The sequence below is a fragment of the Zingiber officinale genome, chromosome 2B, assembly GCF_018446385.1.
Source record: "Zingiber officinale cultivar Zhangliang chromosome 2B, Zo_v1.1, whole genome shotgun sequence".
Classification (NCBI taxonomy): Eukaryota; Viridiplantae; Streptophyta; class Magnoliopsida; order Zingiberales; family Zingiberaceae; genus Zingiber; species Zingiber officinale.
In genome coordinates this window covers 110225820-110250087 of record NC_055989.1, presented here as the reverse complement: position 1 = coordinate 110250087, position 24268 = coordinate 110225820, and the positions used below count along the sequence as shown (strand labels likewise).

General features: G+C 35.6%; 1 protein-coding gene and 2 pseudogenes across 1 annotated transcript; 1 reads left to right on the top strand and 2 right to left on the bottom strand.

Moving 5' to 3' along the window:
• Nucleotides 1–414: 414 nt before the first annotated feature.
• Nucleotides 415–6041, bottom strand: LOC122046776 (homocysteine S-methyltransferase 1-like). Its single transcript, XM_042607636.1, has 8 exons — nucleotides 5778–6041; nucleotides 4305–4361; nucleotides 2948–3153; nucleotides 2372–2501; nucleotides 1686–1889; nucleotides 1475–1546; nucleotides 972–1141; nucleotides 415–725 (listed from the first exon to the last, which is right to left on the bottom strand). Exons 1-7 carry the CDS (start codon nucleotides 5940–5942, stop codon nucleotides 998–1000), a joined length of 978 nt encoding a protein of 325 aa, XP_042463570.1. The 5' UTR covers nucleotides 5943–6041; the 3' UTR covers nucleotides 415–725; nucleotides 972–997.
• Nucleotides 6042–11411: 5370 nt separating this feature from the next.
• Nucleotides 11412–14231, bottom strand: LOC122046775 (annotated as a pseudogene).
• Nucleotides 14232–18467: 4236 nt separating this feature from the next.
• Nucleotides 18468–24268, top strand: LOC122048564 (annotated as a pseudogene).

Here is a 24268-nt window from a genome sequence, read left to right as displayed (position 1 = left end):
GATATGTTGACCCACATCGGCGACGCTATTCAGTAGTGACTGGTGGATTATTCTCTGGTTGAAAAATGAAAAGTTTTACATTCAGATAATTGGAAATGTGATGAAGAGCCCAAATCAGTGGATCATCCAAACATTGTACTTGCTGATTACTGAAATTGTGCTAAATAACCTGTATTTACACAAATGAACTCAATGCTAGCATTGATCATCTGTGTTGAACTTGATAACAAACGTTAGATTCATTTGAGTCTCCATGTGAAAGTGTTTCAATCAAGGGCAGAGAGCCACATGTTAACCTACCCGAACTTTCGCCACCTACCCCAACTTTAGCCCGGGTCCGATGACATTGAGGAAGGGAAAATATGAGAGGGAGAGGAAGATAGCCCGGGAAGAATGTGTGAGAGAGAGGCCAACGGCTTTTTTTCAATTGAACTTTCAATAGCTAAAATAATCAATATTCATAAAGCACAGTCTTCGACTCACCATTTGCATTCACAAACAATGTGAAACTTTTTCGATATTTTTTTTTCCGTTGCAACATCTCTAGCTTACTAACCTTATTTGTCAAGAACCAAAAACCAGTCATGGCTTGTTCTTCAGCAACCTGGAAATTGATCTTGTGGTGCTAAGCGTGGTCCGGCAGCATCCTCCGATGAACTAGCACCGTATTCGTGCCATCTTTTAGCAAGCAAATCGAACCTCTTCTCACTTGTGTATTCTGGTTGCTGCCAGGACAAAATCACATAGGCAAATTAGGCATGGCAACACCTCTGATGTTAAATCATGTAACCCTTAATAAAAGCTCTAAATTCACATCTTATATTAAGTCCATGGTGTCTGAAATGAGATGGAAGAGCTAAAATAATCAAAATTCATGAGCACAGTCTCTGACTCATTCACCATTTGCATTCACTGACAATGTGAGATTTTTAGATTTTTTTTTCCTTTTGTAACATCACTAGCTTACTAACCTTATTTGTCAAGAACCAAAAACCAGTCATGGCTTGTTCTTCAGCAACATGGAAATTGATCTTATGGTGCTAGGCGTAGTCCGGCAGCATCCTCCAATAAGACTAGCACCACATTCATGCCATCTTTTAGCGAGCAAATCGAATCTCTTCTCGTTTGCACACTCTGGTTGCTGCCAGGACAAAATCAGATGGTATCAGACGCACAAAGGCAATTAGGCATGTAAAAACCTCTGATGTTAAATCATGTAACACTTAGCAAAGCTCAAAATTCACATCTTATAGTAAGTCCTATGGTGTCTGAAGACTGAAATGAGACGGAAGTTATCGCATATTCAAATATCCCCAACGCAGAGGTCACTGCCTTTCGAAATCCCACAAGATTTTGTATGCATTTTTTAGTATACTATGTACAGGGAACTTAGGATAAACCAATAAGTAACATGAACACGGCAGGTATCCCTTGCAGTAGTGTTTTGCGACTAACAAATTAAAGATAAACTCACCAGCCATTTTTTAGCTCTGCCATCCCACACTTCACCACTGTTTGGATAAACAGCTAATAGTTTCTTTGTTAACTGTAGGAAAAAATGAATGAAAATGATCATAATAAAATATGAGAAAAAGAGAGAAAAATAATCAAGAAAAGAATAAAAAATGATAAAGACAGATGACTTGAATTACTATTAAGGATGAGAAGATGTACTATTGACGAACCTTTTTGAACTGACGAATGAGATTTTCTACAATGAGTGGGGATGCACAATTTATCCCAACAATGCTGACTTTTTCACTTGTATTCAATATGTCAAGGCAATCTTTAAAGTCCTCTCCAGACGACAAATGCTCACCATCCATAGAGCTGAAACAGATCCAAGATGGAATTTGGATGTTTTCTTCATCGAGAAGTTCGGTTATTGCCTGCATATAAAATGACATTAAAACTGTGAATCATCGCATACCTTTTAATTTAGAATAAAATACAGCTGGTGTTCATTAATACACTATGCATCCAACTTTAGTATATTGACACTTTTCCTTGTTTTGGTGCTCTAAACAAAAAAAGTGCAAAGACCTTTTATCTCACAGGACTTGGCTTTCTCCACAAGAATAATATGTTAGAGAGGAGGCTAGTCCACATCTGAAACTTTTTAACAAAATCTATATCAGCGGTCGATATTCCATATATGAAGATGGATCTATCTGGAAGGTTGTGCCTCCTTAAGTTCCTCTAGTTTTGGAGGGAAAAACAGTTTTTTTGTGACCAAAATACAGAACATTTTAATCAGAAAGATGTATTGAGAATCAGAAAACTTTGTGAGCATAATTCAAACTCTACTGAGTAATTCGTGTCAGATAGTCAGTAACAAGGCAAACAACATGAGAAGAAAAAATTAGCAGACCTGTGCTTCAAGCTTATTAGGAATGGTTTCAAATGCCAATAGATCTGGACCAGCATCTACAAGAACTTGCAATCGCCGCCTGTGAAAATCTTTAAGTTTTTCCAAGTCAACGCTTGGTCCATAATTCCCGCTGTAATTTTGAGATAACATATCCATTAGAGCGAGATTATACCCAAATAATATGGTAAAAGACACGAATCTTTCTAATATTCTATAAATTGAGTGATGCAGAAAAATAGACTTGCGACTCCATTTAGAATTTGGATGTATAGCTTGGGCCTATGAAGGTATAGGTAACAGGCACATAATGGCTTTTGCTCATGGGTTAATCTACATGCATGCCTCTCAGTGATGGTTTAGGGCTTATGTGAAGTTAGTTCGTTTTACCTAAAAGCTGATAGTATTGATATTAAGTATCATTCTAAATGATCCTTGGTTTCCACGTTCATATTAATCAGTCCCCATGAAGTGAGAAAGGAAAAAACAAATCATAATACATCCATGACATTTAACTAAGGTCAAACTTAGCATGATTTGAAAAGAAAGAGCAATTTGTATGTTCTATATATAGGCTACCTATATTCCGAACCATCTGCAAGATAAGCCCCATAACTCCCGATTGAAGCCGCCACCAGGGCACAATTGTAATTGCTTTCTTCATTCTGCTGTGCAAGCTTCCAAAAACTGTCTCGGGCTTCTAGAGCCAATTTGACACTTCTTTGAAGTAACAACTCTCCTTCTTCAAGGGACATCCCTCTTGACAAAAATCCAGGGATGGTTGCCTGTAAAAGAGAAGCAACAAAAAGGAGTGGGACCTCAGCCATATTATTGAACCATATATCCATATACCGCTTTGCACCTCAAATACTAGGAAACGAAAAATAAATCTCTAAGGGATCTAGAGAGTGAAGACTATGTTCTTCATCTTAAATGAAGATATTGCTGGATGTGATTTTGAATGGAAAAGTCTCATTCTCCCTATAGTAGGCAATACCTGAAGTTAGCTGAAGCTCTAAGATCCACATGATCATTAAGTTTGCAGCATAATGTAGTGCTAATGTATCTTGTATGTTTCAACATAAACTGGTGGATAACAAGAAGTTGGTTCATCTTGTAGCACATTGTACTTTGATGGAATTGGTTTAGGTCATGGGTTCTTGGTTTCTTTGTTCATTTGACTTGGATACTTTCTCTTATGTTTATTTTTAAGTTGGGTCATCCTTTCTTCCATCATGCTACTGGATTATCAACTTCGTGAACTCAAATTATGCTCACAATTTCAACATAACGTTTTCTAGATATTAGACTTCTTGTTTCAGGCTGATCATATAGCTATTCCTTGTTTCTGTTAAGCTGGGAAATTTATAACAAACTAAATGCATATATTGCCAGTATATTTTCTGTATATCATAAATAAAGATGACCAGTGAGTATTAGTCATCAACCAATAAATAATATCTTAAGGCAATGCTTGCTAAAAGTCTGATGATACCAGGAAAAGATATTAGTGAATTTTCTCAAATGTCTGCTACTGGCAATAGTTACACAAGCCATAGAATTTCATATCATGAAATTCTAGCTTGGGTACTCAAGGGGAAAGACAAGAAGATTATTTCAAGGTAATAACGTGACTAATCAGGAATTGTATCCTAAAAGATCACATGGAATACTGAAAAAGACATCTAATAGAAGTTATTGATTACAATTTTGTTTCACAGGTAAAGTTATTCTTTGAAGTTATTCAGAGGAATTATCAAGGGGATATAACATGAATTTATTTTAGATCTTGGAAAGAATTTTATTGGATTGGTTAGATATACAAGACATAATCACGGACATGCTGAAATAGTTTATGATATATCTTTGCATATCACTCAAGTATGAAGAAGTCCAGACATTTGCAGGTAATTCACTCAACCAGTAGATCACATACCTGATAGGATGAAGTCACCAGGATATCTGCACCTGCTTCAAGATACTGAAGATGAACCTGCATGCAGTTAAAAATGAAAGGTGATCAAATGTTGGTACTCTTGGCTTGATTAATGAATAACAATTTTTTGAAGATAAAATAAGTATTAATAGCAGCAGACAAGTATTTCAACTACCTGGATAATGTCATCTATAAGATGAGTTATAAAATACAATGATAATCATTATGCATAATTAATGACAACAATTTATGAACATGCATGAATTAATCTGCTTATCTTCTTGAACCTAAGTGAAATCAAAACAATTGTTTGTGTTAAGTGTCTTCTAACTTGAGTCTTGATGGATCACTGGACAGAGAATGCATGGAATAAAATTAATTGTTCAAGTGACCCTTCTCTTTTATACTACTAACCCGTTCCTTTCTTATCCATTATTCCAAAAGGAAAAACTAGTTTGAAACTTTCATCAAGAAAGAGTCCAAGGGTGATAAATATTAACACTCAATTGATAGAAATGTCTTAGTTATCGCATTAAAAAATTAACATCTTCAAGGGCCAATTTGGGACACATTAAGATTTTTCAACAATTTGACAATGAACTTAAATAATGAGTTGAACATGGTCATGTGACAAACTTTTATAAAATTAAATATTCAATTTGGACAATCCTAGCAAAATAATTCGTGGTGGTCATATATCTCAAGCCTCTCAAAAGTTAGAAGACACCTATCACAAACAATTGCTTTGATTTCACTTCGGTTCCACTAAGGTAGCCCACAGGTTCAAGTATGCATTTAATTAAATCAATTAATTCGCACCTGTTCATAGTTGTCATTAATTATGCATAATGATTGTTAATATCAAACTTGCCTTAATAATGTTTGGATTTTCTCTTGTTTTACAGTATGCTAAATAAAATTAAATGTTTGACAAATTGTCAAAAGAATACTCAAGGTAATGTACTTACCTACCTTGGTGAACTATATATGTTGAAAGGAAGCAACATGGCATGATCATGCAACTACAAGCATTTTCTGAACTCATCATGCCTTAAGATAATTACATAGTTCTCCAATAAAAAACCCAGATTAAATGCTTGGATTGCCAAATCTTCTTTCCTCTTTTCTCAACAATGCAGTAAGATTTTCAACTAACTTGGGTAAGTCGATCTAATAAGTGACAAATCCATGTTTTTCTGACAAGTACGAATAATAGCCAATAGTTTTGACTGGCGATAATCTTAAACAAAAAAAAAAAAAAAAATCCTTGAACAAGATATCCACAGTGTGTTCTTCCTCCTAACCCATTTACAATCTCTTCCTCTTTCATTGGATTAACAATCTTATACGACAAAGCAATAGAAAATTGTCTTTTTAAAAATAAATAAATAACAAACCTCTACATGATCTGTCTTTGCATTCCAAAATGTTAATATGCTAAATGAATAAATTTACAGAATAAGAAATGAAGACCTGTTTGATAAGGTGCGGATCTCGTATAAGGCAGAGGGCGCTCCAGAGGGGATCATTGAAGACCGCACCGAGCGCCTCCAGCTGCGTCGCCAGGCCTCCGTCGATCACGGCGACGCCGCCGTTTCTCGCGATCAACTCCTCTACCGCTCCAGCTTCCGAACCCATCCCCTTCTTCGCCGCCCTGCCGTCTCCAAATCCTTCAACGCGAAACCACTAGGCGGTAGGCGGTCTGGTCGCTCGAATTGGAAAGGCGGTGGAATGAAGCGAATGGGTAGGTGAGAGACTGAGGGTCTTAAAGACGAGGAAAGGACAACGATAGGTTTACGTTTTGACAAATCCGACGAATCCGGTCTCCGAACCAGGCCTGGGAAACAATCCCGGTTCGTCCTGAATCTGAACTCGAAAAGAGGCCAGGTGAAGGTTAACGTTTTCTCTTTTTTTTGGAAAATCTAATTACTCTGGCTGTCGATGAAAACAAATTTTATATTAGTTTATGTCTTAAATAAGTCGAGAGGAGGAGAGAAAATAAAATAAATTATTGAAATGATTATTTAAATTTATATTTTATTTTATTTATAAACTTAAGTTTGATTTATTTAGATGTAAATTTATTTAATTATTTAAAATGTTTACATCTTCAATTAATTGATTATAAACTTAATATTAAAGGTCTATTTGATTTAGTAAAATCATAAAACGTGAGCATTACTTAAAATACCTGATGAAAAAATAAAATTGCTTAAGAATACATTTAGCCTTTGGTCTCTTACCAACACACCAAATCCTAGGGTTGATGAATATTATTAATGAATATTATTCATGAATAATTTATAATCTTTATTTATTAGAGTAAAAATATCATATCAATATGATATCATTCATCTTAAACAACCTGATATTATCTATCCCACAGTAAATTATAAAGAACATTTTATTCTAATACAACGATTCTTTACATAAAAGATCAAATACTTAATAAAATATTTTACGCAAAAAATTGATCATAAGATCTTAGAGAATATAAAAGGAGTTTATTTTTTTTAAAAAAAAAAATAATACCTTTATTTTAATATATATATATATATATATATATATATATATATATATATATATATATATATATATATATATATATATATATATATAAAGGCATTTAAATAAAGTCATGTTTACATTTTTTTTTATATCAACTAAATCAAAATTCGGAAGCCCTAAATTCAAGCTCCAAAATACAAACAACAAAAAGTATATAACCCTTCCAATTCAGAATCTTGACGACCCGAAATCCAGGAACTATCCTATTGTTCAACTAAAAGCAAAAAACAATGGTTTCTAAGCAAGTTGTAAGGCATTTTTTCAGAAAAGACATTGTTTCAGAAAATCTTCCTTGGGACAAGCGCAAGAACCTTGGCTAGTTTCTCAACCCAAAGATGATCATGACCCTGCATTTAGAGTCGACTTTGTCTTTTCTCTGTTAAGAACAAAAAGTAGCTGCATTAACAGTCTAGAGTGTTGAACAATCACAGATATCATTAGCACTGGGTTCAACTCAACACTACGCTAACGAGCCTAATAATGTCAAATAAACACTAATGTTTTAAGGATGATTTTTCATTATTTTTTGAACAATTGCCGACTGAAAACTATTTAGTACAACATTGAATATAGCATTCCAAATCATAGGAGGTGTCATGGGATGTTATTGAAGACTATGGGAGACTAAAAGGCGTGTAGAGAAGAGGCTTTTCTTCTTGTAAAGAGTTTTCATTTGGTATCTGGAGAGTATTAGTGATATAGCGGAAACTATCGATTTCGTTGATTCACGCACGAATATCAAAATTGACTATATCAGTTGATTTGTGCTCGAATATCGAAAATAATCTTTTAAACTTATTGATTCGAAGAAGAATTCCAAGAAGTAGGAAAATAACGGCTTTGTCAAAAATTGAATTTATAAAAAACTATCTTCAAAACATGAAACAGAACACTTATATAGACTCATACCCTAAAACTCGAAGAAAGGAAAGAAATTCTCATATATGAAGCTTAATTCCTATCTTTTACAAAAAAAAAAAAAAAAGAAATCTTACCCAAAAAAGAAATTTCTTAATAGAAATCCTAATTAACAAAATAAGATGTTATCAGAGATAAATCTTAACCCATATATACTGGAAATATCCAAAATACCATAAAAGCGAGCATTACTATAAATAGTAAAAATATGTTCGAAGGCTCGTTGAAGGCCTAAACGGTATAATTTGAGCCTAAAACTTATTGGTTAGGAGTACTCTGGTAACAAACATAGATTTTTGAATTCTGCACGCATGATCATCAAACAGAACCTGATTTCAAATCTCGAGTCAAAAGCTATTGCTTTCGGAAAATTGTGCTGTCAACCCCATATCAATTAGAGGTCTTCTAACTGCTTTGGATTGATATTGTGAGAGAATTGAGATGTCGATCGAGAAGTCACTTGATTTGTTCAATTTCCATTTTACTCTTGCTGTCCATGAGACAAACTCAAGTTGCACTAGATTAGTTGCTAGTCTTTCTTGTGCCATAGTGCGTTTGCCTTTTGCTACCAAGGAGACAAACTGCACCATGTTGGTTTTGCCTTGCTTAAGGAATTCTGCACACATCCCTTAAGAATTGTAAGCTGGGAGCATGGGAATCACTCTCTTCTTGACGTTGTAGATTGTCAACCGTTGTTTGCTCTTCAAAATCTTAAGGAAGATCCCTCTCCACCCAATAAGACTTTCATATATATGCAGCCTCAAAAGAACAATGCCTTGGATTTTGCATCTCAAAATAAAGATACTTGGCAAGATGACCTCAACAATGTTGGACTCGACCAAGCCCAAATATGCAAATACTGAAGAGGCATTTGAACTGTGAAGTAGCAAGTCTACTGAAGAGGGAACCTTCAAGGCCAATTGATCTCAGGTGGTGGACTTAATGTGAGTGATGGATTTGGAGGCCTTAAATACTCTGTATATGACAGGTGTTGACAAAATGTTTTAACAGTTTGAGCGATTTGGTGCATTGGCAACAACCAAGAGAACAATGGGAAAAAGAGACAACAAGGTTGGAAGCATAGAAACCTCATCTGCAATGAGAGCTAATCAATTTTAGCTCCCCGCTTGGGAGCTACAAAATTTTCAGGAATAATATACCTTTTAAATCATGCATAATCATTTTCAAATCATCTGCGATTGTTATGATTCAATGAGAAAAAAACATTATTCCTATGATATCTATATAAGTTTAGATTGGTTGATACCGTTGTCTCACATCCATATTTTGGTAAGCTTAAGTTAGGTAATTGGTGCTATTATCCCACCAAGTGGATAACACAATTACACAACTCTTTCATTTAAATCACCTCTTTCGTCTAAATAGTAGATTGAATTGCCTATATTACTCGGCGTCTAGTCATACATTAGAAAAATTAAATCTAAAACTACTCATGCCAAATATGTTGCACTTGACTGTGAAATGAAAACAATGAAAGATTCTATTTATTTGATATGCTACTACCTAGACAGTCTTGTTTTTCCTTGTTTTGCTTTTTAACATAAACTAAATATTATCTCTTCAAGGTGCTGGCCATAAAGGCAAAGGTAACAGGGATATGATTTAACAAAGAAATTCCAAATACCTTCATCTTCAAGAAGGATGAAAATTTTAGCCACAACAGAATACATGAAGCTCAATCCTACAACTTCTGTATCCTCAGAGCCACCTGAGTTGTATCTTAAGAGGAACCTTGAAGAAATTTGTTCGATCCATTGTTAACAATGAATGAGTTTGCATGTAGCGTTCAATGCAATTCTGTTTGAAAGCATAACATGATAACAATAACAAACCCATTCTATAAACCAAGGTGCAAGACTGGAAAAAAAAAATTAAGAAGAAGAATACATTGAAAAGCATCATTTTAGACTCTTGCAGCTCGAATATACAATCTACAAAGCTGTTGTCATTGCTATAAGTCTGGAGGTCGAGGTGGTACCACCAAGAAACATGCCTTCTTCAACATGTCTGCTGCCAGTGTAGTAGGAAATGTTGTAAACTTGTAACTCTTGTGAAAATAAGTATTAAAATTCAAGCAACTGAAATTACAATCTAGTTGCATGGAAGCTTAACTTACCTACGGGCTGCGGCATTAATGCTCGTGTGGATCTATTGTTTAATCATATAGAAACCTTGGAAGTAAACATGAATTTGCAGCTTCTTCCTTGAAGAAGCATAAAAATCATTCAATAATTATCAAAGATCTATCTGCCTCTTGGATCATATCATCAAGGATAGATTCATTCAAAGGTCCTACACTACTGATACAAAAGGACAGAAGTACCTGACTTATCTTTGTTATTTATGGCAAGGATAGATTCAGTTAAAAAACCAACATGCCACTGATGAAGCAAGATAAAGCCAAATAACTTCTCCATTTTATCAAATCTCTCTCTCTCTCTCTCAAGCTCTTGAATAGTCCCCGGGACTATGGTGCAGCGGTAGAGCATCCAAGTTGTCACCCAGGCACCCACGATTCAATCCCAACTATAACATATTTGTAGGAATTTTATCTCCAAATGGGGTGTGCAACCAAAGGATGCTAGACTTCTGGACTGTCCACCGCGAGTGCTTCCCGATTTATCACGGTGACCTGTGAAAAAATTCTGTGGGATCGGTCAGGTCACCCCAGGGCTAGTCAATTAGGCTAACTGGATTTATCATTTTCTTAAGCTCTTGAATAGTTCAGTTACTTCCCTCCAAATATCTTAGGTTTAAATACACTTCAAAATTCAAACCCTTGTAAAGAACATTTACCGCATTACCCAAATCTATATTACTACTTCATGAATTTCCTTATCCAAAGCATTTCAGTTAGTGCTAGATGGTTGAAGCTCTATTTTCATTAGAAGATAAGAAGAGCTCCTTGAAGGACCAACACAGTAGGATCAACGACCAATTGGGTCCACGACAAACAACTATAAAGCCCTATCCTTGCTGAACAAGTTCTGGGTAGCTGTGTTTTAGCACACCCGTAGTTCTGACTTCTGTATAAACACTCCTTTAGGGATAAGGTATCTTTAGTTAAATGTTTGCTAGTCAAGACAGTATAACTCTTTAATAAGTAATAAAAACATTGACCTTCAGCTAAAATTTGGACACATCTAAGAAGCAAAAAAATCTGTTGTATGATTGGATCATATATCTACTTGTTTCCGACAACTTGCATACTCCTTTGTGAAATTTGGGCATGATAAGTTTACTTATGGCTATGGGATGGCATGAGAGTGTAAATAAAAAAAGAACTTATATTATCATATATTTATTTACACATAGTTGGAGCTGAGGGTACATGATAAGTAAATATAATGACGTAATGAACAGAATAAAGCATATACGAGAACAACAACAAGCCAAGAGTCTATTTGGGTTGGTTACATAAATCATATACCACCATTGTCACTCTGCATAAGGTTGTCTCCAATAATATATCAAGGTCCATAATCATATTATTTTTGACATTTTTTAGGCTGGTAACAACTCCAAGGGAACCTTTAACCTTTTTCTTCCAAGCTTGGAACCAGCACTGGATATTTTACCTATAGGATATAAAAAAAATTGGATAATCAAGCATTAAATTGTTATAGAAATTCAGTTTGAGAAGGTAAAATCAGAAAATTATTTGGAAAGCAAACATTACATCAAAAGTAGACAGCTATATACAAAGTTTTTGTCTACCTAGACAAAGCTTTTATGCAAGTCTTGTTTCACTTAGCTCAACCTGTTGAACAAGGTAACATTTAGCTTTATCGAGTCTTAAGCCAGTCGATGTTGGCACGTAACTGGGTACGGGTACTCTGCCATCACCTTGTCTACCAGTTGCAGAGACCAGGAAGAAAGCATGTGGTCAAAGAAGTTTTATCCAGGACGTTTGGTAATTTTCTTTTGGCTCTTAATGCATCCATCCATCAAACTGATATATGCCAAGATATTGACACGTACACCTTTCTTAAATCATTTCTCCTAAAACAAGCTTAGCTTCTTTGAAGTGCCCACGGTTGCATAGCGCGTTAATGAATTCTTAGTAGACAGAAGGGTCAGTATCTTCTGAATTCTCCTGAGCAACAATGAGCATCCCCTCTTGTTCCTTGTTTGTCCCTGATAAAGGGAGGACTTCTGATAACGACGATACAGATAATTTTCTAATCTCGGACATCTTGGATAGCATGTTTTGTGCTTCTTCTGATCTTCCTGCCCCAGAGAGTGCACGTAGGATTGGATTGAAAGTAAAATCATCAGGCTGCAGGCCCTTCTCCTCCATGCTAGTAAAAAGTTCCATTGCACCATCAATGTTACCTTCCTTACAAAGTCCTTTGATCAAGGTATTGAATGTTATTACATCAACCTTCTTTCCCTTTGACACCCACAACTTGAAGAAATTAAAAGCCTCATCCACCTTACCATCATTACACAGCCCATTCATAAGGATGTTTAGCGTAAATACATTTGGCTTGAACGAATTCTCCACCATCTTATTATGAAACTGGAATGCTTGCTTTAAATCACCTTCCCTACAGAATCCATATATTATGGCGTTGCAAGTAGCCGCATTTGGCACCAGACCCCTCTCCGTAAGTTCATTCAACTTCTTAACTGCTTCCTCAGTCCTACCTAATCTAAACAATCCAGTGATAACTGAATTATATGTTTTGACTTTTGGTAAAATCTTTTTCTCATTCATCTCATCCCATAGTTTCATAGCTTCATAAGGCTTCTTAACCTTCAAGTAGGCACTGATGACTGTACGATAGTTAACATCATCAGTCACAAAACCGCATTTTGGTGGGCTACGAAGTAGTTTGCATGCTTCATCAAACCTCTTCTTTTTACAGAGATTATACAGAACAGCATTGAGAGTGAAAGTGTCCATCTTGAGGCCTCTTGTAACCATTTCATCTATCAATTTAAAAGCTTTCCCCACCACCCCTGCCTTGCAGTAACAACTGATCAAAGTATTGTAGGTGATATGATCAGCTGGCACTCCATCCTCCTCCATCTTTCTCAGTGATTCAATTGCCTCCTCTATTTTTCCCTCCCTGCACAACCCCTTGACAATAATGTTATGTGTGACCAAGCTTGGTTTCACGGACTTCGACTGCATCTCCCCCAAAACATGGAATGCATCAGAGCTCCTACTGCATTGGAAGCACCCGTTGATAAGTGTATTATAGGTAACGATGTCAGGGGGCAAGTGGAGTCTCAGCATCTCATCCTTCAAACGGAAGGCTTCATCAATGCAGTCATCACAGCACAACCCAGCAATGAGCATGTTATAGGTCCAAATGTCAGGGAGAAAATTCAATGCTTCCATTGCTTCGATGGCCTTAGTGGCCTCTTTCAACCACCCCAGGCGACAGTAGGTAGCTATAAGGGTGTTATAGGTGGCTCGGTCAGGGCGGATATCCTTATCTTTCATTTCAGCAAGCACATCACGTGCTTCCTTGAGCATGCCCTTCTTGCAATAACCGTCGAGAATGGTGTTATACGTGATGGTATTGGGGTGCACGCCGAACCGAGCCATTGTGGAAAGAAGGGCAAGCGAATCAGTGAATTGGGCACGGGAGCAAAAGCCATGAATGAGGATGCTGAAGGTTTTGATGTTGGGTGAGAGGCCAAGGGAGACCATCTCGTGGAAGAGAGATAATGGAACCGAGGGAGAAGTGGTCGGGGAGTGGACGAGCGCGAAGAGGAGGGCATTGCAGGAGTGCAAGGAGGGACGGAGGCGACGGCGGCTCATAGCTTGGAAAAGCTGGGTCGCGAGGTGGGACTGCAGGAGCTGGGCATACGATGCTACGGCGGTGTCGAGTAGGGATCTTGGCAGCCCATCGCGTAGGAGGTGGAGATGGAGGAGACGGCGGCTGTCAAGGGGGATGAATGAGAGAAGGAGCGCCCTGATGTCGTTGAACTTGCTGAATCTGATGAGAGGGTGGAGGAGCGCAACAAGAGAAGGTAGAAGTTCCTCGGCGACGGATGGGTTGTCGAAGGAGGAGGGAAGGCGACTACGAAGGAGGTGATAGAAGGAAAGGAGGGAGTGGGGGAGGAACAGGAGGGGGAGGCAGCCGTGGTGGTGATGATGTGGGCGGCTAGGGGAGGGGAAAGGCGGGGGAGGAAAGGGGCAAGAGATTCTTCGATGGGAGGGGCATAAGGGTTCTGGGCGGCGAGGAGGACCGAGGCGACCGTCTTGATTACGTCGCCAGCGGCAGTATCCTCCGGCAGAGGAGGCGTCCTTGTACGAATCGAATGAGGGTCCATGAGTTTGGCAATAGATCCAGGAGCTCGTGTTGGGAGAGGGGGACGAGCGGGCGGCGGCGGCGGCGTGAGCGGACCACCTTTAACTTGAAGAGGTTGGTTTATAGTGAAATGGGAAACAGGAGCCGTCTTTTGGGCTACATGTTGTTCGAATTTATTTAATAAGAAGAGATCTTCTGGACCAGAAGCTAAATTCTACTTATCACTAAAGTAGATCAGAATCTTAGTTGCTAAATGCGGATCAAAGAATCTCTGCTCCTCAAATTAGGAGATGAGCTAACTCCTCTTTTGTATTCCAAGTTGAGCTCTTTTCAATAGGTTGGATGAGAGGATGAACCTTCGGTAGGTCTAATAATGAGAAGATGAATTTTTTTTCCCTCTCCCCAAAAGGCACTATCTTTTGTAATAAGTATTTGGAGATGACAATCTATATAAAAGTTGAGTCCTCTATGTTGTTGGCGGCCAACATAATGGTCGCATCCCTTGGGACTGTTGGAGACCCCGCTATGTCTCGACTCTAACAAGTAGAGCCGGACTCAAGTGGAGTTGAACAGAAGTTAGTAAATTTGACTTGAGTTTTGCTAGAGGTTGACTAGCTTGACTTGAGTTCTCACCTCCAATCAATTTGGCCTAACCCAGACTCTCCCCTGAGTTGCCCGTCCTAACTCAAGCTCTCCTCCAAATGAGATAGATTGAGGGTTACATTGATTGGATCAAGTTTTGTACCAATTTTTCATAGGATTGGACCGATATCCTAAGTTTAATATTATTTTACCTGATTAATCATTTTTTTTATTTTTTTCTGAACTTAAATTTGATTTATTTAAATATTATTGTATTCCTAATTCGATGTTATTAGTATATTTGAATTTTTTTTACATTTTAAATTTATGTAGTTTTTATTTGCTTTAAGAATTTTTTTTTATTTATTTACCAGTATAGTTGGAAATTTATTGATGAATATGTTTAATAATTTTTTGTTCAGGGATATTATTGCCCCTGCTTAGTACAGATAGTAAATATATGGTAATTTATCTATAATGGATAAGATCCTAATGGGTAGGGTTTCCTCAATTCACTTTGAGATCCTAAGTGAAAAAAAAAAAAAAAATTAGATCTTTGACATTTAAAAAAAAAAGTTACTCATCTTTTTTTCATTCAGACTTGAACCGACAATGGACTTAGTCGAAAACAATTATATTATTTAAAAATAAAAAATAGAAGTATGTCTAATTGCTCGAATAAAAGACAGAGAGAATTACTCTTATAAAAAAAAATAGATGAAATGAGACAATAATAGAAAAGATCATTCTCCCATTCTCAACTCAGGATCATGCTCCTTTTCTCAACTCATCATCAAAAGTTGTACAAAAGAAAAAATAAATTATATTTTTTATTATCTAAACCCGAACAATTATAAATTTTAGAATGAAAATAAAGAAAAAATTTAAAAATATATATATAAATGTAAAATACATCTAAATAAAAGTTAAAATTAATGTCTATTAAAGAAGTAAAATGGTAGAAGATCTAATTTGCTATTGCTAAAAATAATAAAATCCTCCAATTTGATCCGATACAATACAAACAAATGTATTAGCATTTGAACTTAATCAAGCAAGAAACATAGTAGCACCAACTGGATCAACGTGACAACATCAGGTGGTTTCTCTTATCCAAACTCAACAAATGAGAGAAGCACATAGAAGGAGAGTTGGAAAAGAGGAAGAAGGGGAACTCAAAAAAAAAAATAGTATTTTTATTTTATATTGTATGGATATTTTTAAAAAAAAAAAAATCATATTCCTATTGAGTAAAGGAGAAAACGTCACCAACGAAGGAGAAACGTTACAAGAGAATGCTAGGGTTGAGAAATACTAAAGATGAATAAATTAAATTTTATAAAATAGTATACATAATTAAAAATAAATTTAAAATATCAAAAAGAGAGCCCCTTTATTGTGGCAAAAGGCGATTCACTCGCCCCCCAGCGCCTCCGCCGACTCGTCCCTAGGCCAACACGAAGGAGGTAAATCACGGGGGCTACTAAACCGGACAATGGCTAGTGCATAGGGGAGGCCAGGAACCTAGCTACTAGGTAGAATTTGACCTCCAGACCTCATGCATCGCCTACGTGTGCTTCTAATGAATCTCCTTCTACATAGCAGGAGACATCTCGTGGGGACTATTAATGTGACTATTTCACATTTATTTATGGATATTATTCACAAATATTATTTGTGAATAATTTGTAATTTTTAATAAATTTAATTCCTATTTAAAATTATTAGATTTAAGTTAAATTTGAACCTATTTTATAATTTTTAAATAAATTTAAATCTATAATATTTTATTTGATTGTTTACAAGTCACACATAAACTGAATTTGAATTGAATTCAAACTCAATATATTCCTATATAATTTTAATTTAAATATGCTTAAATTAAGTTCAAATAACTCAAATTGAATTCAAATTTAAGCATTTCAAATTATATATCAAGATTCCAACAATAACTCGAGTTTTGAATATCCAAATCATTTATATTTTTCAAACTTAAAATATCTCATTTACGGGCCTTATCAAAGATAGTACAACTATAAATTGTTCTAAAATTTCTAATAGTAAACTTAATTCACCATATCTAAAAAAAATTATTTTCACTCCATGAATTTTTCTTTGCTTCGACTCTCTTTCAAATCCTTAATGCATATAAATTTATCTAATTATCCTTATTTTTTTAAGTAAAAAGTCTAAAATACGATATAATTCCTTCTAAATGCAATAAATTTAAACTAGAATATAGTATATTTTCTATCAAATTGAGTATGACTATTTTACGTATGGCTAATCAATTGATATACTCGATTTGAATTAAATGGTATTGAATTTAGGAAAAATTATATCTTATTTTAAACTTTTTACTAATAAAGAATAATGAAAAATTCTATTCTATAAAAATAATGATATAAATCGGTGTGCATAAGATAGTTGAAGCAGAGAAAAGTTTATATGTAGAGAGTGAAAATAATTTTTTTCTAATGTAAGAACTAAGGAGAAAGTTGAGTTTGCATGCAAGGAATTTAGGATAATTCACCCTTAGTACAACGACGAGATGAATAACTAATAAGCCGCCTCATACCTCCTGCACATGCTGGGGGCTTGTAGGAATAAATAAGGGCAAAAATTTAAAAATTGTCTATTATTTATATTTTTGTTATATAGACATCCTTTAAAAAAAAAAGTTAAATAACCGTTCCTCTAAAACAAAATGAACGCTTCTTATCCTGAAAATACTCATGGATTCTGTGTAGAAGCTAGCCGACAGCTGCTCCACGTAAAGGTTACATGCTAGTTTATATATATATTCGATCATGATTAAATTATGTTAATTTGAAATGTAACAAATGGCATACAATCTTCAATGTTTGGTTTATTAGTTGAAATATTATTTTAAACATGTTATTACATAGAAAATCAAAATTAAAATGATATTAAATTATTATTGTAGAAGCTGACATTTAACTTGTTAACATTGTATACTAACTTTTATAATTATAGAAACTACCAACTAGCTCTAATTAACTTCTATGCGATCAAATAATTGATAATATATTTATAGAAATGAGTTGTTAACTTCTATCCATCCTAAAAGCTAATTGTTAATTTTTTTTTATATGGCTGAATGATAATATAAAGTATATATTTTGAACCGTTGGACATTTGTTTTTAGAAAAATAGACGCCAAAACGTAAATAATAAAGACTTTATTGCCCAGTAAATTAATACCACGCCAAAATCCTGGTATATTCTCGAACTCCTTTACTCTCTAATTCGTTTATTTTTCAGTGGCTACAAGTTCTATTCTGATGTCAGCTTGAATGTTCTATCCTTAAATTTAGGCATATTTTCAACACAAGCTGTAAGTCCTACTCTTTCAGGGTTTTGTGTACCGATTTTGTCCTGCAATCAAACGTGATATCAAGATATATCTTAGGAGTCTATTGGTCTTTTAAATCAATTTAGTTACATTAGATATAGACTAAGTTACAATATGCTACTAGATCAGTGCCTGGATGGATGCTAAGAGTGAACTGAATTTTGAACTACGCTGGTAGTTTTTAGTTTGATATAAATACTGAATGATCTATCATCGGCTAGTCATATTTCTTGATAGATAACAAAACTTTCTAATTTTTTTTTATATGGCTAATAACAATAAGGCACCAATTCTATAAGGTTGGATTACATGTTCCTTTGTAATTGATTCTCAAGAACACTTGTTATGCTTAGTATTTAGTACCATTTAGTGCTTCCTGTTGGTTGCACGTAAATCTCTCTCTGTTTGTAATCAATAAATCAGCAAGTAATGCAACTATGGCAGGACATTTCTCTCCTTCATGGTCTTGGGATACAATTTGTAATTGTGCCCGGAACCCATGTTCTTATTGACAAGCTGTTGGAAGAAAAAGGTGTTATATTTTTTTTATATATATTTTTGATCATTAGTGCCTTATTTCTTCTGTTATTATCTAAAATTTCTTTGGTTTTAGTGTAAATTATGCTCTTTCCTCTTTACAAGTTCTGAAGGAAAACTTTTCTTATATTTTTCCTAAATAATTAATTCCTGACTAATTTGAACCCTTCCCCTTATCTACTTTCTTTTGGTGCTATTTTTTTCATTTATGGCTTAGTTTGTTAAGTCTAATCTGTCCTGATGAAAGATCATATCACTTGTAAGAGTAACCCTTTTGTTTTACTATTCTTTATGGCAATATCATGTTATTTCAAGTTATTGTTCCAGGCCTTTGTTGTTTGTTTCACCTTCACTGCATTACACTTATGGTTGATGCAACTCAAATTTTTTTTAAAAAAAAAAATCCCATAGGATAAGGATGAACATCTATCCAAAAGAACCAGTTCACTTATGTAAATTACAAGTTCTTGAGGAAATCAACCCATAGATCTGGATGCTGAACTGCCATAATTTCAGTTACTTTATTTGAATTTAAAATGAAACATTAGCATTCACCCAGACCTTGATGCCATCATATGCAAAATGAACAGAAAATGGTGCACCAAATTGTTTTGAAAAAATAGTGTACAGGAATGTACTAGGTCTAAACTTGTTAAATTGCTTCATTCGAGACATATATGATTGCTTTTTCAAGGAAATTTTGACTTTTTTTCATAATCACAATATGAGTAGCATTGGTAGGACCAATTTCATGAATCAACAAATCTCAGGGAGACCTTATCTTGATATGGAAAGAAAATGAATAAAAAAGAAGTTTCATACTTTGAAGGTTGACTAGTCTATTTTTGCACTTGGCATTTTGCATATTATGAGTTCAGAAGTTGCGTTGAAGTTCCAGGATTAAGGAACAACCATCAAACGACTAAATGTCTCAATATCATGACCCATAACATTTGGTCTTTATTTGTATCTAACTACTTTTACTCAAAAAATGGTATTGTCTAGCAGAAAACAGAATTCCATCGTCTATAGCTGCTAAATTCAGAAGGCCATGGTTTGAGATATTTGTTCCTCCTTTTGTTCATGTGTTGGTTCCCCAAGTATCTTTTGAACACATTGTTTGTAAACATTCTGCCTTTAAGGTTTTCCTGATAGTTGCTTGTTTTTATGTAAGAAGAATGCACTGTTAAAGTTGGTAGGGATTTTTTTTTCTTTATTTCTCAAAATTCCTCCAATTCTCTTATGTTCTATATTCTTCTTTTACATCATAATCATTCATCGAAATTCACACTGTGGTAATGGTAATTTCTTGTGGAATCTTGATATTTATTTGATTTTTCAGCGGTGCATTTTGCCAATATTACGTCTGTTATGTATATAATGTTAGCGCCTTTAAGCTCCATGCCTGCAGCGGTTTATTTATGCTGTAATTTCTACATAATAGTTAAAACAAATCAGTTTGGTTGCCTGTGTACTTTAGTTCCAATGTCTTATTACATTTTGTTCAGTTTCTCTTTCTCCTCTTTTCCTTGAAAGAAGATTTGGAAGCTCTATTACTCATATTTTTGACACTTTTCCCTTTTCTCTAGTGATAATCCTTTATCTCAATTCTCGTTGGTGATGTTATATAACTTACTTTCTATCTCGTGTTGCAGAGAAGAGGAGTAGTTGGTGGCATTGATTTTGGGTCAACTGGTGAAGTGAAAAGGATTGATGTTCCACGTATACAAGAATGGCTTGACAAGGAATGTATAGTTATAGTAAGCAATCTGGGTTACTCTAGTGCAGGAGAAGTTTTGAATTGCAAGTATGCCAAAATTTCTTTTTCTTAAAGGGATTTTTTTTATTTGCATTTCCTAGTTCATGCAAATATATTCCTTTTCTAGCTTAGCTTATACACAGAATCAGAATCCATCTGTTATATACGTAGTGTTTTGTTCACTGAGATTCTGAATGACACATGGATTCATATGATTTTTCCTTGATAAAAGGATAAGTCAAGCTCAAGTTCTGCGAACCTCAGTCTCAAACAACATTTTTTTAATTAAAAAGTTTGAATTATTTTTCAAAATTCCCCTTTTCTCCTCTCTCTCTCTCTTCTTTGCCTTCATTTTCCTTTCTATTGTTATCATCATATGTGATCCTTTCGTAAGGTAGCCTAGTTGGAAAGAGAGAGAGATGCCTCAGCCTTGGGGCAACATCAATGATCTAGGGGGAAAAAGGAAAAAGGTGGGAGGAAGAGAGAATGAAGAAAGAGGGAATCATAGAGAAAGAGAGACAGGAGGAATTGGTCAATGCCTTGCTGCAGCACCGATGTCAGGAAGAAAGGGGAGAGGGAGGCTATAATTGCCTCCAATTGTCACAAAAGGTCAATATGTTCGTCTCAACGTTTCCATCAATCTATTTCAAGATCAATATGGAGGAGGTAAATCACGGATGACTACTATCCTTTGGAATAATGACTAACACATAAGGGAGATATTTACCTCGACTTTATCGATATTTGAACCCCAGATTCCATTGGAGCAACATAAGGGAGGTTATAATTATCTCCAATTGTGACAAAAAAGGCGAAACGCTCGCCCCCAGCGCCCCCGCCGTACTCGACTCAAGGTCATCACGAGGGAGGTAAATCGTAGCATCCGAGCGAGCATGTGATGGACATGGTGTAATACGGGGATAGGAGATTTATTCCCCAACTGCCCCGAGGATCGACCCTGCGACCTCATTGTGACAACACCCGTCACATACCAACTCGGATGATCCACGAGGTATGCTATAATTGCCTCCAATTGGCAAAAAAAAAAAAAAAAAAGGTGGAACCGCCACCCTAGCGGCCCCCTGGCCCCGGCCCCACAAGATTCCAGAAGAAGTAAATCACGGTTAATGCTGGGCAGGATAGGCGACCGAGGGTCGTGCTATAATTGCCTCCAATTGTGCAAAAGGCGGGTCCCGCCGCCCAGCGGCCCCCTAGGCCCGGCCCCACAGGGATCCTAGGAGGAGGTAAATCAGCGGTGAATGCTGACCCGGGTAAAACGTGGTGTCTCCGGAATTTAACATAGCCGGTCCAGATTATTCATCCAGTGCATGTTCGTGGAACTATAATTTTCTCCAAGTTGCAAAGGCGGGTCCCGCCGCCCAGCGGCCCCCTCACCCCTGCCCCACGAGTATGAGAGGGAGTAAATCACGGTGAATACGGGCCCGGCGATGACATGGCGGTCGAAGGTGTTTAGCACGGACAGATATTGATGTTATCGCAATTGCTGCCGCAGACCTTCGACCTCCCGACCCATGTTGCAAGAATACCATGTCATAACCGGTTGATCCCGCCCGTGGGGGCAACTATAATTTTCTCCAAGGAAGAAGGGTGAGGAGAGAGAGAAAGAGAAAGTTGTAGTAAGAGATCTGGAACATAATATATGTGTGCGCGTGAGCACGTGATTTAAAAACTGCACCTATTGTAACCCATGTTTATGCATTAATTGTAAAAAAAAGGAAAAAAAAATTATGTACCCAATTGCAGCATTTAGCATATCATATGTATCAAATAATTAATTTGCCCATTGTCTTTAAATATCTTATTGTTAGAAAATATTTGCTACTATTTAAACCTTAATTTTTTTTTTCTCTTAGACTGTCCATCCCATAGTTTATTGGTTCTACACTGGCTGAACTTCTTATTTCTACCAGTTTGCATATTTCTAGAAAATTAATTAGGCTTTCTTTGATACCATTGAGGAACCAACTTGTTTGATTTTGCAGCAGTTATGAAGTTGCTACAGCTTGTGCTTTAGCTATTAACGCTGTCAAACTTATCTGTATTACGGATGGCAAGATTGTAGATGAACATGACCGTCTTATTCGTTTTATGACCCTTGAAGATGCAGATATGTTGATCAGGAAACATGCTATGCAAAGTGAAATAGCTGCAAATTATGTCCAGGCTGCAACTGAAGAATCCTATTCTCCATTGTATATTGATTCTCATCAAGACAGCAACATCTCGCAGAATGAAAAATCATACAGTGGAGGGTGTAATGTAGCATTTCATAATGGTGTTGGATTTGACAATGGCATTTCATATATTAAGATTCATTTAATGAGATTCTCTTATAGTTTAGTATTCAAGCAAATGAATTGTATTTGTAGGTAGGAGTTCGGAGAGTCCACATAATAGATGGTACTCTTATTGGGACCTTGCTGCTAGAATTATTTACAAGGGATGGAGTGGGGACAATGGTGGCTAGGTGTGTATATACCCTGCAAATAGCTTTCTGTGACACTCATTTGGATTATCATGTTGATAAGTAAATAAGACAATTATTTGTTTGTTTCAATAAAATTTTTTGACTGGATGGAATCATGTGTCATGATATTCGTAAGAAACTGCAAACCACCATAAAAAGAGTTGGTTATATATTTAAATTTCTTTCAAACATGTGCCTCTTCTATTTCTTGATAATTTTTGTAGTGAAATTCTGTGTGAGAATTTTAACCAGTGAAATGTTTTCTTAACCATCTGAAAACTTCTTTTTTAGTTAGGTTGATCGTTAGAACAGTTTTTTTTTTCCAGATTGGATACTAATCAACCTTTATTTTTCTGATGAACTATGTACTTCAGTGATAATTAATTATCCAACTTCACACGTCAAATAAAAAGTTATAACTAAAACTATCCACAATCCCAACCTTTTCTACTTGATATGATTTTGTATGGGATGAAATGAAGATATGCTCAATTAGATTAACACCCAAACAAACTTAATTAACAGATATGTTAAATAAGATTCTGGTCTTGTTATCGTTAATTACAGCAGTAATGTTCTTGTGATTTCGAGATGCATGGGTTGATGGGTTATACAGGAATATTCTGTGTATGTAGACAAGTTGAAGATCTCTATTGCACACGATATTATGACCTTAAAATCTTTGCTTTTCATGGTCATGCAGACTTCATTGAGAAGAAGGCATTATCGCTTGGATTAGACAAACTTTTCCTCCTTACAACTCGTGCTGCAGATTGGTATGTTCGATAAACCGATGATACTATAAACATTTTTGTAAGCCTCCAGCAATATAATGCACATGGCTTTTGCGGCACACATGTAGAACTGTTGTAGCTGATGTTCTGCTTTTGTAGTCCTGTAATGATCTTAAACTAACTTATGCCAAGCAAATCGCCCACCGTCTGCTGTTTTTTTTTCACAAGTTCAAATATTTTAAACCAAAACTCTAGCACCTATCATCTTGATGCAGTTGCTATATTTTCGAAAACCTCTAGGTTATTCGAGCATTTGTTGCAAAAAGGACATTCGTTTTTTTCTTAACCTTGAGTTTTGATGACCATTGACACATGTTGCAGGTTTGTGAGACGTGGGTTCGCAGAGTGGTCTATTGAGTCGATTCCATCATAAAGGAAGAAAGACATTAAGGGTACGTTTAATACGCGCATTTTTCATTTTCTAAAAAACTCATATTTTCTAGAAAACAGAAAATAATTTTTTGTCATTTTTGTTTTTCTAAAAAACGCTAATTATTTTTTTAAAAAATAAACACGAAAAACATAAACCAAATATCATTTTTCAAAAAATACACATTTTTCAAAAAATAAAAATGAAAAACACCAAACATATCCTAATATTTCGCATGGATCAAAATGCTACGTGAAGAAGTTACAAATGCCTCTTAGGTAA

Coding starts and splice junctions, on each gene's coding strand:
- LOC122046776 (XM_042607636.1), bottom strand. CDS start 5,942: ATGGGTTCGGAAGCTGGAGCGGTAGAGGAGTTGATCGCGAGAAACGGC. Junction 3,154..4,304: donor TGGTGACTTCATCCTATCAG/GTATGTGATCTA, acceptor TCTCTTTTACAG/GCAACCATCCCTGGATTTTT. Junction 1,547..1,685: donor TCATTCGTCAGTTCAAAAAG/GTTCGTCAATAG, acceptor TTTTTCCTACAG/TTAACAAAGAAACTATTAGC.